General features: G+C 43.0%; 1 protein-coding gene across 2 annotated transcripts; it reads left to right on the forward strand.

The window, feature by feature from the left end:
• The first annotated feature begins 2,984 nt into the window (after nucleotides 1-2,984).
• rasgrp4 (RAS guanyl releasing protein 4) lies at nucleotides 2,985-17,331 on the forward strand. 2 transcript variants are annotated; one of them, XM_083984605.1, is made up of 17 exons: nucleotides 2,985-3,452; nucleotides 8,433-8,629; nucleotides 9,750-9,861; nucleotides 10,073-10,135; nucleotides 10,249-10,380; nucleotides 10,495-10,636; nucleotides 11,083-11,256; nucleotides 11,419-11,535; nucleotides 12,092-12,367; nucleotides 12,465-12,545; nucleotides 12,834-12,938; nucleotides 13,066-13,175; nucleotides 13,338-13,488; nucleotides 13,586-13,622; nucleotides 13,924-14,055; nucleotides 14,164-14,366; nucleotides 17,079-17,331. In XM_083984605.1, the coding sequence occupies exons 1-17, from the start codon at nucleotides 3,436-3,438 to the stop codon at nucleotides 17,187-17,189; spliced, it is 2,160 nt and encodes a 719-aa protein (XP_083840731.1). In that variant the 5' UTR covers nucleotides 2,985-3,435; the 3' UTR covers nucleotides 17,190-17,331. The 2 variants fall into 2 exon arrangements, with proteins under 2 accessions (XP_083840731.1, XP_083840732.1); XM_083984606.1 differs by having other exon boundaries at nucleotides 13,924-14,037.
• The last annotated feature ends 1,759 nt before the right edge of the window (nucleotides 17,332-19,090 follow it).

Genomic DNA, 19,090 nt, shown 5'->3' on the forward strand with positions numbered 1-19,090 from the left:
CTCTACATATACAGTTCAGTGAATGCTACTGATGTCTTCTTACAGTCGAACAACCTCGAGTCCGATCAATAGAAGCTTTGCACAGACATTATGTCAGGCTCTTAATTAGCTCTGTGCACTTTCACACTTTCCCATAAATTTTAAACAGATAGAATAGATAGATTTTAACCTTCAGTATTAGCAAAGGTCTTAGTTGCACTGAGAACAGTAATTAATCAAGAGCCCCTATTTTTTTAACATTCACGTCTTGTCTTTCTTGTTCATCCAAAAAATGTCATTAAACTGAAATACTTTACCAAAAAGAAATTATCTTAATGATCTCTTAGTTAGCTGCACTTGCCTATTCATTCATTTCCTATAATAATATCAGAAATGATTCTTCCTCCCCTTCTTTCATTATGGTAAGGTGAAAATGATTAATGACTAATCAACAAAAAATTCATATTCTTTCAATTATTGATAGCGTACATTTTCACGTCAAGGACCACTACACTGACACAAATTCTTCCTCAGATCCCCATCTGATAAGACTTTTGTTACTGGGTCTTTAATTAGGAGGCCTTTTTAGATCCATGATGAAAACTGTTAAACAATCATACTGTGATAATAAAATATTCCCCTTTTTGCTGCAGATCCTTGGGAAACTCCTGAAGGATCCCTGGGACCCCCCAGAATCCACTTTGTGAACCGCCTTTGTGAATCACTCCTCAGGCAAATGTAGGATCAAATGTAAAGATTTTACCTGTAGTTGTCTGGAGCCATAGTTACATAACATTCAATTTAATCTAAGTGTAATCCAGCCTCCCTGTCAGGGTCCTGACAGCCACAGTCCTTTGGCTCTAGAAATAACCTAGACTCAAAACAGCCAATTGAATTAACAATGTGCCAGATTTTTATTTTATTTTATTTTTTGCAATAACGCGTCAGATGTCAGACATGAAGTGCTATCGTGTGACAGCACCAACAACCAATAGCTCTAGGTAGCCGGATACACTATAGGGAAGCAAAACTGTGGATCTGCATGAGTGTGAGGGGCACACCCCTCCTGGTCTCACCAGGCAGCGGGGATGCACCAGACAGTGAAGCTGGAAATCTGAGCGGAAAAAGCGCATCACACACACAAAACGATGGTCAGCCTTTAGACGGTTTGCACACACACACACACACACACACACACACACACACACACACACACACACACACACACACACACACGTCCTTACCTCTCCAGTCTCCATCTGGCATCCTTCGCCATGCTCTCCCTCTCGCCCATCTCCCACTGCAAAGGCAGCTGGCAGCTGATAAAGCTGTTTTGGGACGCTGCTCGCCGGGATACAACTCTGTCCTGTGGGGAAAACGGAGAGGAGAGGAGTGGGCGGGGGCGGTAGTGGTGGTGGTGGTACGCCACTGAGGCAGAACTACCATGAATTCTGGGAGTGTGAGTCCTGATAATAAGAAGTGACCTGCTGCTGTCTGTTGTGGTTTTTGCCAACTCATGAATCCGCCTCCTTTTACCTGCAGTTGCTGAGTCTCACCTGAAGGTGGCGACATTGCACCGACAATTAAACTCAGTGCCCGCACAATTGACTGCAGACGACCAAGAATTTAGCAGGTCTAACAAAGGTGAGTCTGACTGACAGTGAAATGCAGCACCCTCAAACTGAATTAACTCGAGAAATATAAGTATGAGCTCCAAGATGCCGTAAAATAACGCTAACGTTACAATAGGCCACATTGCCAACAACGACAGAAAGCAAATGAACTCTACGAAACAGAATAGCCGTCATATTCCTTAATGAGAGGTTTTTGCTCTCCCATGTCGTGTAATTTCAGCCAAAAACTACAAACTCTGTAAATTGACGTTTCGTTTAGCTGTCGTTAACATGGCACAACGTTTTACATGACCAGGAGACTTCCGTTTTTACGAGAAGCAACAAAATAAAAGCCTGAAAACGAAATTCATTAAATTGAATAAAGTGCATAACCTACCACGGTGCCAGTGCAAAAGCTGGAATTTATAATGAAGATAATTGACTATTATCTCAGCCCGTGTCAAATATGTTGATTTACCAGCTGAGTTGATTGCAACTCTTCCTGTTGCTTAAGATTACGGTAAGATTACCACATTGCTTGTTTTCCCCTTTGACATTTCTAATAAAAGTCCTTCAGTGATCTTCTCTCTAATGCAAATTCAGTGCATTATTAGGTGTTTCAAACTTAGCATGCAAGGACTGCAGGAGCCCTGCTCTGTGCATCTTTCCCTGCTTTTGAATGCCATATCACCCACTCTCTCTGCCAGCCACTCAGCTTCCTGCAGAAAAGAAGCCACCTCTGCAGACTTAAGGACATTAATGTCCCCTGTTTGATCGCCTCTTCCTTTTGGTGTGTTAAAACAAGGATGCCTTTGAGTCACTCTGTCCAGCTGCACAGCCACATTCACAAGCACAAACACTACCTCCCTGTGTAATCTTGCTACCCTGAGAAATGACAGAGTGGGTTAAAAAAAAAAAGAAGAAGAGGAAGAAAAGGAAGAAATCAGGATGATAAACGTGATTCAGGGAACTCTGGAGACTCTGGATGAACAAATCTAGTAAGGATATGCGTGCCATTATTCAATAATGTTATCAGACACCGAACTATTTATTTTCAGGAAGTGTTTTTGTTGCCAAGTTCATGCGATGCTCCAGAAGACTGTATCAAAAAAAGTGACATTTAGGTGTGGCGCATTTCTTTCTATGTTGATACTCTTAAAAAGAGCCACAGATGTCGCTTCCTGGAGTACACTGATGGTGCTCAGATGATTGCTCATCACTATCTCTCTCTCTCTCCCTCCCTCTCTCTCTCTTTCTCTCTCCCTCCCTCTCTCTCTCTCTCTCTCTCTCCCTCGCCTCTCCCCTCCCCCTTGTGCGCACACACTCACACACACGCACACACACACAGAAACTAATGTGAGTTCCCCTATCTGTCAGAGCCAGTTCCTCCATTTAAGATGCTGACTTGTTTATGTTGAAGGGGCAAGTGGATAACTTTAGTTAGCTCTTGCACTCCGCTTTGAAGCTTGTTTGAGGCTTTTTCTCTCAGCACGTCTGCTTTGTTGCAGGCACAGGGCGCAAAAAGTCTGTTTTGATGCTGATTTGTGGTTGATGGATATCTTCAGATAGCAAAGAGAGAGCGGCTGAGTGACACGCAGAGCGGTTTGATAAGCAGAGCTTAGGCGTTGAGTTTAGTCTAGTCTCTCTGACTGGAAGGTGAGCAGCCCCCAGCAGCTCTCTGTCCTGTGCCTGCTCTCGCTGTCCTGGGCACATAAACACATACAGGACACAGAAGAGGAGGAGGAGGAGGAGTAGGGTCAACCATGGAGCTGTAGAGACACGCTCAGATGCCCGTGTGGTTCACCAGTGGAGGAGGAGTGCTGCCGAGGAGAAGAGCTCTACAATGAACAAGACCAAGAGGTAATTCAAAAGAAAAGAAGAGGGTACATCAAAACTGAGAGTCTGGTGGAGTCAGATCCACGAACAGCTCAGTGTCTTAGCAAGTCTAAGTCTGAGTATGTGTCAGCAGCATGTGTTTCATTTGCAGCCGAGACGTGTGAACCTTGAGGTTGTGTTTGAGATGCAGTGTGGTTTGTGCAAAGTGCTTGACGAGCTGAGAAGAAAAGGAGGGCATTTACTTTTATTTTTCATTTGGTGTGCGTGTGTGTGCACATGTTTCCTGCCATTTAGCCTATTTGAACCTGACAATGTGCAGTTGAGAGAATAATAGCCTTTTTGAAAAAAAAAGAAAAGAAAGAAAGAAACATTGCAGACACATATCACACATAACACAGTCACAGCTACTGTCTCTGGCTTGAGTATCAGTGAGGACTATCAACTTCTCAAATTATTTGTGTGTACTGCACACAAGCGAGCCCTGACATTCAACTTTGTGTCTGTGCATGTTGAGTGTTGTCTTCTCACCTTTCCATGGAAATGTGTTCTGTTTTTTTTTCTATTCTGCCCAGCTAATTTACATATCAGTTAGGGGTCGTCTGTTTTTGCATTCGATCTTAGATACTGTAGAGAAACAGCGTGTTTTGGAGGTTGTGTTTTCAGTGGCACTTTTTTTTTCTACCAGTGTAGTTGTGACCGCAGCTCTTATCAGATTGCCTGGAATGAAAGGATCGTGTGTCAAATGTTACAGTAGTCAAATGTGTGTTGTGTGTGATTTAGCGACTTGAGTTTAAGGTGGACTGATGGAGTGGCCTTCAGTGGTATCTTAAATCCCTAGTTAGAATGAAGACACACTGTCACAAGTAACACAAATGTAGTAGCACTGTTTGAATGACACTTAAAATCTTTGTGGGTCCAAAAAATAAAAATGTATCTACACGTTATCAATTAGAAAAGAGAGAGAGAGTGTGTGTATAGTTGCAAAGGTATGATTTCATAGCTGGACAGATTCATGGCCACAGTCTGAAACACTTGACACTTCTAATTCCTCACCACAGATGAAAAACTTGATGGATATTCGCTGTAGATTCTTCGCTGCTAAATACAATGGATGGTGCAGTAGCTTATGGAATAGTAACTTGAAGTCGACCTGATGACTGAATCGCTCCTCGCAGTAGATGCATCTCCTTGACGCAGAGGGAACAAGAATACAGGTTGTGGAGAGGGAAGAGCAAGAGAAAAAGAGCAGCTCACAAACAAGGCCTTCAAAGGGCCCTGGCTTCAATTAATCAATTAAGGAAAGAAAGAGAGGAATTTGCATATCCCCCTGCTAGTGTGAGAGCGAGAGAGGGAGGAAAAAAAAGGGGAGGTGGGGGGAATTGGATCCGCAGCCAGGAGTCCTGACACGGATAGGAAGGGGAGTTAGAGGGGTTTTTCCAAAGAAAATAAGGAGAAGCTGTTTCCTGAATGGTTTGAATAGAGCAAGGATGAAGGAAGAGGAAAAAAGTGAAGGAGGAGTCCTGGAGAAAATGTAGGTGTGGGAGGTCCTCTGAAAACTAAATCAGTAATATGATGGACCCAGTCTGAGGCTCATTAATTACAACATGGGCTTTTGTTCCTCATTTTTGTGCACATGAAGATTTTCTGTTTCACCATCAAGTTTGGGGAGTCATGAGTTTCTATGGAGGCACTGTCAATAGAGGTGTGATTATTATATTTAGCCTAGCCCTGCTGTGTAGCTCACTCTCAGGGAAAGGCGAGTGCAAATGCACAAACAGTAACTTCAGTTGTGTTCAAATTTGCATGGGAGCTCATCATGAGCCGACTCTATTTACCAACAGCACTCGGACTCTCCAGGCTCGTTACACAGGCGAGAGATGACTGACTGACTGCTGCACTGTATGTGTTACCTGCTCAGCACTCTGTGGGAAATTCCCTGACAAACGTCATGACATCAATAGCATTTCCCCATCAGCACTTCTGTTAGTAGTAGCGATCGTGTCTCCTCCATTAGTGTGACACGCAGAGCTGGATTCACTTTGAGTCAAAGAGAGAGAGAGAGATGAAAAGTTGTAAAGGGCACTGAGATAAGAAAGCCATCGCTCAGAAGACAGAAACGTTACTTTTTCAATTTTAGCTTATTTCTCCATTACTTTACAGATAAATGGCAAAAATCTAAAAGAGGAGGTTTTACTGTAAGTTTTATAGGACACAAAAAAGAAATTAAATAGCAAAAGCAAAATGCAAAGCACACTCTTGTTCTAGCCTCTAAAGTGAGGGAATTTGTTATTTTTTCATTATTGTAAACTACTTCACACTTCTGGATTTTGTACTGTTTGTGACATAAAACAACCTTGGGAACATAAGCACTTTCACAATTTATTGATAGCCTACTATTGATCAAAAACAAAATCAGCCCAATAGATAATTCTGTATTTGAAATGAGACCTACAGTCATATAATGTTTAGAGGCCAGTTTGGTCCACAGGGCACTAATGGATAAGGTACTACCCTCCATAGCAGAGGATTGTGGGTAGCAGTCACACCAAAGGGTCTTGTATGTCAGCTGACTTAAAGTTTGTACTTTTTTTCTGACCATAATATTGTAACACATCTCATCACGGAGCATGTTCTCATCATGTTGAGAACATGAGATGTAACGGCCTGACTGGAACATCTTGCAGGAGTGTAATGTGTGACTCGGGTGATGAATCCAGGCACCTTGATCGTGACCTTGTTTGCTTTGTCTACGTGTGTTGTCTTACTTCGATTTAATGTAATACTGTTCACAGTGTACATGCTGTGCTGTTTAGTGTTAGTGTTTTGAGTTCAGTAGCCAGCTGGTGTAATGAGGCGAAGAGGAGGAGATGGAGGAGGAGGGGGGGGAGGTTTGTTGTCTAGCAGGTCTGGGACCAGCCGTCTGGAGCTGGACTACCAGGATCCAGAGAGACTGGGGTCGTCACTGACATCTCTCCATCAGGGTGTCTGATGGAGAGAGAGAGGGGGGGGGGGGGCTAAGCAGCTTGTGGTATGAATAGATCAGTGAATGTCACCCCGTATGCCTGTATTAAAATGTGCATCCAAGAGTGTCCATTCATGTGTTGTATATAAAGACAGACAGGCGTGCAAGTGTATGTTGAGTAATGCATTGTGTGTGTGTGTGTGTGTGTGTGTGTGTGTGAGTTTTGCGAGTGTGAGTGGGCCGAGGAAATTAACTGCACAAACAAACAGAGGTTAAGCGAAGGGGATGTAAGTCTGGTCATTCAGGGAACTTGTCGCCAGTTCTCTGAACTCACAGTGCTTCCTGGTAATGTCATAACATTAGCTGCAGTATAGAGACCAACAGTTTCGCCACGCTACATGGTGTACAATTTATGTACAAACGCACGAGTGCAAAATTTGAAACACCACTGCACAAAATGACACGTTTTTTTTTTTTTTTTTTTTCAAGGAAACATGCACAAAGACTTTTCTCCATTTAAAGTTTGGCTAAATTCCAGGTTTGGAGGACTGTAGCTCATTTGCAGAACAGAAGTATTGAACAGTCTAAAGGTAAAATAGCATAAGAACAACCAGTTACTAGTTATTGTGAAATACAGTCAGATGTTGCTAAACTGAGTCCCGGATCCGAAGAGGAAGCTTTAATCACATACTGTAGGAAACATAGGAGTCTCATTTTTCTTTTCATGTGGCAGGCAGCTGAACAGCCCTTCAGTAGTATCTCTCACTATGATGCTGCAAGAATAGGTGTTGCTTATGGACGCCCCCCCTCAGTGGAAAGTTGTTCTACACCTCTGACCACACTCATCATCACCCCAGCTCCACCAAAGGGTGTGGCCAATGCTGCAGTCTATATGCTGTACAACCAAAAGTAAAATCCCTTAAACCCATGTTTCTAGCTACCATGAAAAGTCAAGGGAAACACAATTATCAGTGACGCTGTCCTACATCCCCAAAAACAAAGTCACGTCTCTTCTCAGTGTGTCTATGACATGTGAAGTTTGATCTTTCATTGATTGCATTTATTATTATTTTTATTCTAAATGCAAATGATGGTATGCAAGTTTTAAAAAGCCTGAAAACATGTTGTTAATGTACATGGCCTCATTCTATTGATTTGTGCAGCAGACAGTGCCCCTCCTCTCCATCGTGCTGCGTCTAACACCCCCAGTAAATAACATCACGTATGCTACAAACTGCTACTTTTTATGAACCCACGTCAGGTGTTTTCTGAAGAAATGCTAAGGAATTAGAATGACTTGCACATCAGTATTGCTGTACACGTGTGGCATGTTGTATTACTGACCTCATACATATGTGATGTAATGATGTACTTTTTCAGCCTGACTTTCAGATTTCAGGATACTGTGGCCACCGTTTAAAGGCGGGTCTTAACACTACAAAGGTGAAGTCCAAGTATTAGTAACCTACACTTGAAATTCTGCTGTTCTCAAAATTTGCATTGAAAAGACACTTTTACACACATAAACAAAGCGGTTTCGCTTTTTTTTTAATTTTAATTAATGCAAAGAGTTGTTGTAGTCACATGCATCATTAACTAAAACCATGTTGATACTCTCTCCATATAAAACAGGACTGAAGCCAAAAAGCACAGTGCATCTGTTTGTAACTGGGCCAGTTCTTTCTGTGAGAACCTGTGACTGTCATTTCCAACTAGAGACAAGATGTCAGTATGAAAAAAGCCCCAACCACTTTAAGTCTGTGACCTATCTGACAAATAATGAACATTTTCTGGACTACTCCGCCATTATCTATCTCCACGGTGGCTTTGTGAAGAAAAACACATTAAGCTGTGTAGTTGTTTGCAGCTCCTCTGCCTGTGCATGATGGTTCAAACAGCTGCAGCACTGTAGCACAGTTTATCAGATGTGGGGAGCTGCATTTCCTCAGATGCTGACCTGCACTTCACCACACTTTGCTCTACTTATTTCTAGGCTACTTATACACACGCTGTGCGTTTCTCTCTCTCTCTATTCTTCTCAGGAAACCCAGTGAGAGCCCTGGTGTGCTGAAGAGCACAAAGCTGGTCCCACGGAGGAGGAATACATGTCCCAGTCCTCAGGACATCTCCCGGGCCCTGCAGAGCCCCAGCTCTGCTTCCAGCGCCAGCCACAGCTCTGCTCCCAGTGCCAGTGCTGCCAGCCTGGATGACCTCATACAGCGCTGCCTGAACTGCTTTGGTCAGTCTCTGTCTCTATGTGTTTGCATGCATTCCCAAGGTTTGTCATTTGTCTTTGCTCTTTATCACAACCAGGTTATATAAATGAGGGACGAGGGAGAGTGAGGGGGGAATCCAGGGTGAGAGAGGCTGACAGGGGAGGGAGGGAGCAAAACAAAGGGCAGTCTCATACAATCAAGCTTTGTTCTGCCGGGCTGCAGAGGCCAGCTAACTATTCCCATGCACTGTTAAACGACACAAGTCTCTCTCCTCTCCCTCTCTTTCAGTGGTCTCACACTCCTCATTGGTCAGTTCTTCCAAATCACAATAAGCATGTCTAAACTATCCTACCATGCCTATTGGTATTTAGCTTTCACATAGTTTGTAAATTGTTCAGAGTCCTGCTGCTATCACGGTCATAGTGAACAGAATTTACAAGACTCAGCAGCGACAGGTCCAAACAGAAACTATGTTCTGGGTAATCAGCTTTTTCCACTGCCATTTTTTCCATCAAAGGTTAAAATACTAATGAACACCAACAGTGAACAAAAGGAAACAAACAAGTACGCCCAAAATATCTGAATATACAAAAAGACTGCAGGAGGAAGTGGAATGTATTTCTCTGTTTTACTGGGTGGTGTTCTGATTGTACTTAAATGCATCAGGGCTTTTGTATCAAAAGCGAACATAGTGCTTGGGTATGAAATATTAAATATTTCAGAGTCAGTAGTTGCTGCTGTGATCCACTGTGATTTACACAGATCACATGCATGCACATTAAACAGAAAGAGAAAGTGCTGCTTCAGGCGAACACATTTTTTCTCTATCTTTTGGTATGAAGAGGATCCAGAGCTGGTATCTATTGTGCTGCACCTCTGGTGCTTGTTTGATTTGATTTGGTGAGAAGTAGTGACGCCTACCTCAACTCAGCCTTGTTTTTGGCATCTGTTTCGTTTTACCAGAAACCTTAAATAACCCTTTGTGACACAATGACAATGACATTGGGTGGCACTGTTCATGTCCCATGGCCGGCCCTGCAGACTGGTTTATGACTGACCACTAAGCCATGCTGCTGCAGCGCAGTTTCTGTTGTTGTTGTTGTTTATCTCTGTGTGAAACGTGCTGCTGTGTTTTGGTTGCAGATTCGGAGGGGAAGGTTTCCAGCGCCAAAGGATCTCAGCTCGTCCACATGACGCTGATGATGCACAGCTGGGTCGTGCCATCCGAGACCTTTGCCCAGAAACTTCTCATCCTATATCCTCCACTGTCGCTCAGCGCAAAACACACATGGTCCCGCCAGTGCACTGCTCCCAATCACATGTCCACAGTAATTAATCAGATCAGGAAACACACGTGGCTTTGTTTTACACTCAGTGTGGGCAAAGCAGATTTGTAGTGTAACAGCGTATCCCTGCTGCTGGTGTCTACTGTGATGTTGTGTGCTGAGATCCTTGACTCTTCTCACTTATAAGGATTGTCCATCGGACAGGAGAGGGATGAGACGGACACAGATCTGCCATCTTGTCAGGTGAGTAAGGGACAGCGGGAACATGACCGTGTTGTGTGGCAGTGTGACAGAACTGGTTATACTGCTCTATTTGTGGGTAGTAAACATATTCTCTGCCCCTGTGCCGTGGCAAGGCAGTGGATCGGCCAGTTTCCGGCAGTATTCGAGGGAGGCCCCCTCCTGGAGCAGACCATGGGGGACCTGTTGGCACTGGTTCGGTCAGACAGAGAGGAGACGCACTCACAGCACACCGACCACCACTGCTTGTGAGCCACGCTTTGTAATTATTACCACTATAGTTTGCTCAACTCAAACACGTTTGTCTATAAATAGCAGGGGAAAAAAAGAACTCCATTTCACTTAGTTTTTTCTTTTCCTAGAAACCCCCATGTGAACATATCCCAGGCACCCTCACCCTCCGTGAAGAAGAGGAAGGTGTCACTGATCTTTGACCACATGGAGCCAGATGAGATGGCCGAGCATCTCAGCTACCTGGAATTCAAGAACTTTTGTAACATTTCGGTGAGTTCAGTCAACAACTTGTCACTATTTGCTGTTCTTTGCTTAATTCTGCCTCATGACATGCACAGATATCCAGCGGAAAATGATGCTTGATATACGACACTGTGGAATCAGCTTAGAGATAACATCATTTTACCTGACAGCCTAACATGTTTAAGGTAGTGATCATGATCAGTGATGAATAGCTTTCAAGGGTTTGGTAGGATTTAGAGGATAATATATGGGGGACTTATGACTTCATTATTGTTGGTATCGGTGACCTTTTGGTTTTGAAGATTGTAAGCAATTGCTTGTATAACCTCCTGCAGTGCAGAATAACTTACTTTTATCTTAAGTTCAAGCACGTTATCTGCAAGATTCAGGGGAGAGTGAACAGTTATTGTTTACACTGCTGAACTGACCGTGTTGTTTCCTGAGCTTGACCACCTCCCCGTCTGATCTGCCAGTTCCTGGACTACCGCAGCTACGTGGATCAAGGTTCGGTGAGGGACAACCCTGCCCTGGAGCGGTCGGTCATGATGTGTAACGGCGTCTCCCAGTGGGTCCAGCTGATGATCCTCAGCAGACACACAGCCCAGCAGAGAGCCCAGGTCTTCACCAAGTTCATTCACGTGGCTCAGGTAAACGGGCCAAGGGATCAAACATCACTCAACCTGGCTAAGAGGCTTTGGAGGATTTTTGTTCAGCTTCCAAGAGCTTTTATTTGTCTGGGTTATGATTTTGAGGGGAAAAAGGACTGTTGTTTTGTACCATGCTGACTTTCACTCTGTTTACCTCTGTAGAAGCTTCGGACTCTGCAAAACTTCAACACTCTAATGGCAGTAACTGGAGGCCTCTGCCACAGCTCAATCTCCCGCCTCAAAGACACCTCTAACCTGCTGCCTCCTGACATCACTAAGGTATTTTAAATATTACAAAAACCATGAGTCAGTCTCTGGATGATGGATGACTAGCTCACCACAAGCCCAAGATGATGAAATGTTTCTGTCTTGAATTAATCTCCTTCCTGAGCTTCTTTTTTTCCACCTATTAACAATGTTTTGTCAACATGACTGTGAAAATGATGAGACATACTGGTTTCCGTATCTTTAAGCAAGAGGATGATGCGTTCAGGTGTCACAGTATCTTGGAAAGTTTTTTGGGATGGGTCAACTCCCCTCTTACGGTTTCTTTGTTCTATATTATTGCTTTAGTATTATATATAGTTTAAATCAAGGCTGTGGTATGTCGACAAACAGCTGATGCTACATTAAAGATCATTGGAGACTAACATTAACTGCGCGTACAAAGAGCTATACATCACTGTTTACAGACTGTTTTTATGTTTACTTACTAAAAACGACTTACTTAACTGTTCTCATGTTCTCATTTAGCTAACAAATATCAAATAAGTAACTGCAGGAACACACGTCAGGCTCATTCATCAATCATCTCTTGATCTTTTCCCTCTTTAAGGCCCTGAGCGAGATGACGGAGCTGCTCTCCTCACGCAGCAACTACAGCAACTACCGGCGGGTTTACAACGAGTGCAGCGGCTTCAAGGTGCCCATCCTGGGCGTCCACCTGAAGGATCTGATCTCGCTGAATGAAGTCCTGCCAAACTACATCGAGGAGGACAAGATCAACCTGAGCAAGCTGCAGCACCTGTACAGCAACATCAACGACCTGCTGGCCATCCACAGCTGCGCGCCACCCTTCGAGGCCAACAAAGACCTTCTGCACCTGCTCACGGTATGAGACGGACACAAGGAGGCGACTTTCAGGAATTGAAATTTTAAAAAAAGATTCCACAAAGAACGTCTTATATTATGTTCTTTTAATGCTTCAGCTCTCTCTAGATTTATACTACACCGAGGATGAGATATATGAACTTTCGTACACCAAGGAGCCCAAGAACCCCAAGATCCAGGTCAGTGGAGATGCATACCCGTCTTTGAAGGAGAGGCTAATCTAACGCCATCAGGCTCACACTTGCTTTAACCTCTTTTCACAAGAGAGATATTTGTGCTCTTTCTGTGGGTGTAACGTCTTCTTCAAAACAAAAGCACAGACTTCGTGCTGAAATACATCAAAGTCAGCCACATCAAAGTGCTACACGTTAGGGAAGCGTGTTATGTGGTGGGTGTGCTCTTTCTTTTTTTCTTGTTTTCTCGTATGCAGTCCTTCGTGTCTCATCACTGCATCTGTCCATCCACAGCCTGTAGCTCCAGTTAAAGCACCAGTAGTGGCAGAATGGGGATCAGGAGTCGCCCCCAGGCTGGACCCAGACACCATATCTAAACACGTCAAACAAATGGTGGATGTGAGTATGTGACTCTGCAACAACCTCCTGCCTTTCACTTCCTTATTACTTGGCAACACTAAGCAGAACTAACCAAAACTGCTCTGAAGAGCGTGTGGAGATCTGATTGCTCTGTTGCCCCCTGCAGTCCATAATGAAAAACTACGACCAGAACCAAGATGGCTACATTTCACTGGAGGACTTTGAAAAAATAGCAGCCAACTTCCCCTTCTCCTTCTGCACTCACGAAACTGACAGGTGAGGAAGCTGCAGCACGCACAAAGGCCTCTCACCATGACGTGGCTGCTGCACGACAGAGAGAACATGAAACATCATGAGTTGTTGAATGGATTGTAAAAAAAAAAAAAAAAAAAAAAAAAACTCACTTTTGTGTTGCACTTTGGATAATTTTCTGTCCAGGGAGGGACAAATCAGCCGTGAAGAAATCACCTCTTACTTCATGAGGGGAATGTCTATATGTGCCAAGTTGGGCTACAACTTCAGAGACGCACATAACTTCCATGAAACCACATACAAACGGCCAACGTTCTGTGACACATGTGGAGGCTTTGTTAGTATCCATTGTTTTTTTTTTATGTTTGTGGTTTTATGTTTCTTTTGGTCAGTCAGACAGTAACATGACATATCGTGTCTGCCCCCCCTTGTAGCTGTTGGGAGTCATCAAGAAGGGCTACCACTGTAAAGGTAAGATCATAAAGTGAACATCTAAAATGACAGCCCATGTCATGTCATCATTCAGAAAATAGTACTTCAGCCTCATCAGGACAAGAGTTTGTCTGATACACAGTAAAATAAGTTGAAGATTCAGGTGAAAAGAAAGATGTTCTTACCAACCTTCAGTTACATCATATCAGGTTCAGGTTGGTTTTAAAACTTCTGCAGCCGTATGCATGTAAAGTGAAAGTCATTTGGTTTTTAATATGCAGAGCTATTATGATTAAGGTAGAGGTGCTTCTATTAAAATCTGAATATTTTTCTCTCTCAGACTGTGGGATAAACTGTCACAGACACTGTCGAGATCTGGTCGGGATGGAGTGCGTGAAGAAACACAAAAACACAACAGGGTCCTGCCCGTGCACACCTGCCCCAGACTTAAGAGGCAAGGGCAACAGCGGGAGTGCGTCTTTTCTCTGTCATATACAGTGCACAAGACACACATGTAAAATTCCCATAATGTAATATGACCTGAAACACAAAGCATTAACATTGTGTCACTCCCCGCCAGGCTCAGAGGAGGAGACCTTCGTTTTCCCCCAAAGTAACGACACAGAGCACAACAGGGGCAGTCCCATCTGGAGAAACAACATGGGTGATTCAACGCTGTCGGACCGCTCCACTCAGACAGATCCTGGAGTGTGGACACCTGAGAAAAAGGACAAGAGGCGAAACCACCACAACTCTGACGTATATGGCACCTCACTTAGAAAGGTGAGACAGGACACAGGTCCATGCAACGTGATAGCTAATGCTGGATTTAATTATGTTTTCTGTTGTTATTTTTTTATTCTTTGTACATAAGTGTGCATGTCTAAATCATTGGATTTTGTGTGCTAGAACAACAACATAACACTATGAGCTTCCAGCAGTGATACACGTTCATCTACTACCACAGTTGCAAATAGATGAAATCAGTCACCAATGCTTTCTGCTTGCTATGCCCCAAAGTCCAACAACAACCACAGAGCCTCTACAGCACTAATTATGAAAGAATATAGTCATATTTGCATCAAATTAAACAGCAGAAGCTGGTCTACAACGTGTAAAAACCATGTTTATATGACCCAAACACAGCCCAAACACTACTCAAACAAACAACTAGGCTAAACATCAAACTTCATGAAGCACCTCTGTGTGGACCCAGTCGCCACATTTCTGGCTCGTATACTACTGTGCATTATGCAAAACACATCAGCTAACGTTACCCCTCTGAAAGAGCCGGCTACAAAGATTGGAACGATACATAGCACCCGCGGCTACACAGAAGCTACACAGCAGCACGGCAGAGAGAGAAGACAAAAACGAGCAAAGTCGAGCAAACACAGACACTGCTTGGCCAAAACATGGTTGTAAATTCCCTCTTACCTTTGCTGTTTTGCCGTGAAAAGTTTGTTTTATGGGTAAATCCAGAGATGTTCTAGTAAATCCCATAGACTGTAAAAAAAAAAATATATATATATATATTAATATATATACCACAATATTTCCAGTTTGAACTTTGACCGGTGTTACATCTAAATCGGTCCGGACGGGCTTTAGGAGCGGTGGAACCTTTGTGAGCGCCGCACACAACAGCCTGCGCGTCACACATTTCAGGATTTGGCTGCTTCTGATTGGCTGGCAGTATAGGGTTAGTGGGTATAGCCTCATTCTATTGGCTCTAACGGTTCGAATGAGCTGTCAATCACTTGATTTAACCAATCCGCTGCAGAGATAGAGCCAGGCATAACTGCACGCAGCGGGACACAGAGGGCCTAGAAATAGTTGTTATTAAGTCCCGGTTGATTCTTTTTCAGTTAGTTTATGCAAATTGTGTGAAAATAAAGATCAAACAATGGTTTATAGTGGCAGGTGGTTAAGCTGTGCCAAAAATGGACATTTTGGAAAGCTCGCCTGAATATTTTGTAGTAAAATCTCAATAATTTTGTACTGCTTCACTTTATCAGAATCAACCACTGCAGAGATAATGTCCATACATATTGTACAATCATTTGATAGAGGTTTTGAGCTTTATTAGCATCATTCTGAAGGACACTCATCTAAAATATGATTTTTTTTTTGGGGGGGGGGGGGGGGGGGGGGGGGGGGGGCAAATATTAATTTTATTTAATTTTTTCTGTGTGCCATCTTCATTTACTCTTCACACATATACTGAAATTTACACTTAGTAATTTCTAATTTTTTCCCCTTTACTATGGATATGCAATTTTCGAGAAAAGGCCTAAATAGGCTTGGTTTTTAACATGTTAAATTTACTACTTGAAATGACTCTTGGCAGTAATTTCCTTGTAAATGTCTGGTAGACACTAAAATCTGTAGTTTAAATTCCACTGGAGAACCTTGACTTACTAAGTAGCAGACACATGAATCACATAAATCCTCTGTGCTTATTATTTCAAATGATTTCACCTGTAGAAACAATTCAAAGCAACATTTCTGTCAAACTCAGAACGTTGAAGCGATTTAAATTCTATACACTGGGGTAGCCTAATCATTGATGAGATGACAGATTAAGTACACAAAAACACAAAATATAGTGTAAGTCAATGTAAGGGCTGTATTACTACCTTTAGTATAGAAAACTCTTTATGTCAAAGTCATATGTCTGAACCAATTCTTTGTGAACAGCTGATACAAGCCCAAAATGCTGTGCACAGATCAAATCAGCAGACTTAGACCATTGAAATCATCTACTGTAATCAGTCGAGTCTGTGTGAAGATTGAGTCGTGCCACCAAGGCCAGGGGTTACACAACTCAGTAAAATTACACCAATAAATTGTGTCCGTGTCCTTTGTGAAAGTAAGCTGTTTCATTTACAATAGAGAACTGAGAAATGCAGCTATAGCCAAATCACCCTACCACCCAACCTTGCCAGCCCATAGTTTTGGTTTTCTTTCTTCTCTTTTTTTTTTGGCAAATATAACAGAATCGAAGAATTATATTTGACAAATGTAATACTAATGTTTCTCCATAAACCGTGTCCCTTTGACTATTGATACCCCCCACGTGTTGTACATCTGGTGTATTGTGGCAGCTGTGGCTCAGGAGGTAGAGTCGGTCGTTCATTAACTAGAAGTTCGTTTGATTCCCGGCTCCTCCAGTCCGCATATCGAAGTGTCCTTGGGCAAGACACTGAACCCACACTTGCCCTCCTATGTGTCATCTGATGTATATGGATCAGTGTGAATGATTAGCCCCCAGAAAAGCCTGTCTGCAAACAGAGCTGTATGAATTTACTATCAGCAGTGTTCAAGGGGTATTGAAAAGTTCCCTTTACTTTCTTTCCCAAGACCTACCAAGAGTTTGTGGGTAAAACAAAAAGCTTTGCATGGCTCTAAATCCCTGGAGTGAGATTTCTTTTCTGTTGGATTATGGGTGAATTTGCCCTTATGTAATTTTCTTGATTGGTTTCTGTTTTGTAGGTCAACACGATGCCTCCAAGAACCCGAGGTTGCTCAGTGCCTGTTACCTTCCTGCCAGAGAAGCTGGAGGAGCTGCATCTCTACAAAGACAAGAGCAGAGAGCCGGACTGAGCACGCTACTGTCCAATTTCCCCACATGGACAAAGACATTAAGACACCACCTCGCTTCTGACAGAGCTGTGTCTGACTGGTGTTGAACTGATGACTGATTTACCCGCCATTCACTAAAGAATGCCAGCAATTATCAATGGACTCCTTCACATTCAAGTGTGGCCTGTGACCTGTTTTTATTTTATTTTTGTCAGCCTTATTAGTTTGGCTTACTGCAGGGCCGGTTTTAGCTATGGGCAATATGGGCGACCGCCCAGGGCGCAATCTTTGTGAGGGCGCATGAGCGCTCTCCAAAAAAAAAAAAAAAAAAAGACAAAACAAAACTCGCCGTCAAGTTAGTGGAGTGGTCGCTGGGGCGCCCCTATGTCACGTCAACTTGCTGCTGAGAGTCATGTACTACTACAGGTTCTGTGTGTGTCAGGAGAGGAGGGGTGAGGGGTGAGGGGGGCGGGGGGGGATCAACTCGCGACTGCTGAGGTCTCACGTCGGACGCTCCGCCGGCCCAGAGGGCTCTCATGCGGGGAAAGAAAACTCCTCGCCCTGAAGTTGGCTTCATTTTGGTAATGTTGCTATCGGGATGCCCAGCAATATTCCCCTTCTCCCTCTTCAATGTCCGGTCTCTGGTAAACAACATGAATGAACTGCGACAGGATCATGTGTTAAAAAGGATCCTGGACTGTCATGATGTTTCTAATGAGCTGGTTTAACAGCAACGTCACGCTGTTTCCAAAACCACACCAACTTCAGCAGAGAAGTGAGTTTAAGCCATGGACTGTAAAAAGAAGGTTTAAGCACATTTTTAGTTTAGCCTACAGATGGAACAGTGGTTCCTTCCTGTCATATATTCAAAATATCATCATGTTGCTGGCCCTACGCTCACAAACAAAAACTATTTTAAATTGTGTATTTTTTTTAGAGGTTCAGAGGCTGTAGTCAAGCTGCTCAGTTTTAATATCGCCTAAGCCTATAATTTTATCTGATTGGCTATTTTAAAAAATCATTTAAATGTGGCTGGATGATCAATAACAAATTAAACTGTGGTTTGACAAATTCAAACACATTTATTGATGATTTAATTTAGAGGAACCACGGTAGCCTATAAGATCATGTGTAAGATCAAATTCAGTGGTGATTTTGAAATACGCTAAAAGTAATCCAGAAAGTATTCAGAATATATTACTTTACTTGAGTAATCGAAATGCATTACAGATTACAGATTTTGGGACATGTAATCAGTAATCTGTAGGGGAATACATTTTAAAAGAACCGCCCCGAACACTTATTATAATGTATTCTTGTGTTTGTCCGTTGGTGGGGCACCAAGGGATGGTTTCGCCCAGGGCGTAAAACTAGCCAGGACCGCCTCTGGCTTACTGTTTAGGCTTTGAACATTGATTCTGCTGTAATTTATAAACACCTCGTTTTGTCTCTAGAACACGTGCCTTGGTTCTCTGGTGCTATTATTCACAACCTCAATCCACAATGTGTCCTGATCAAATACACACACATTACAAATGCAGGGGGGGGAATTAACACTAACCTCAGCATAATTCTGGTTAATTTTAACTTTGGCAGCTACCATATACGACAACTTTGCTTATGATTTTGCAAAGTAGGCAGATAAAGAAAATATAAATTTATATATATTTGGTTTTGCATTGGGTGATGTGATGGTTGCTAATTTCCTGAAAACATCCATCAAAAATTATACTGCGATTGCATACGATGGAAATTGTGTAGAATGTGACAAAAGACTGTTGATATCACCCACCCCTAATTTGGTTGGTCAACAGCGATGGGAGCTTGTGAAGGCATGGTAACTAGCAGAAATTGTTTATTTCCTGCCCTGACAACATTTGACTTTCAAATTTCGACAGAAGTTCATTTAAGGTTCAGCAGGA

The sequence above is a fragment of the Trachurus trachurus genome, assembly GCF_905171665.1.
Source record: "Trachurus trachurus genome assembly, chromosome: 13".
Lineage (NCBI taxonomy): Eukaryota > Metazoa > Chordata > Actinopteri > Carangiformes > Carangidae > Trachurus > Trachurus trachurus.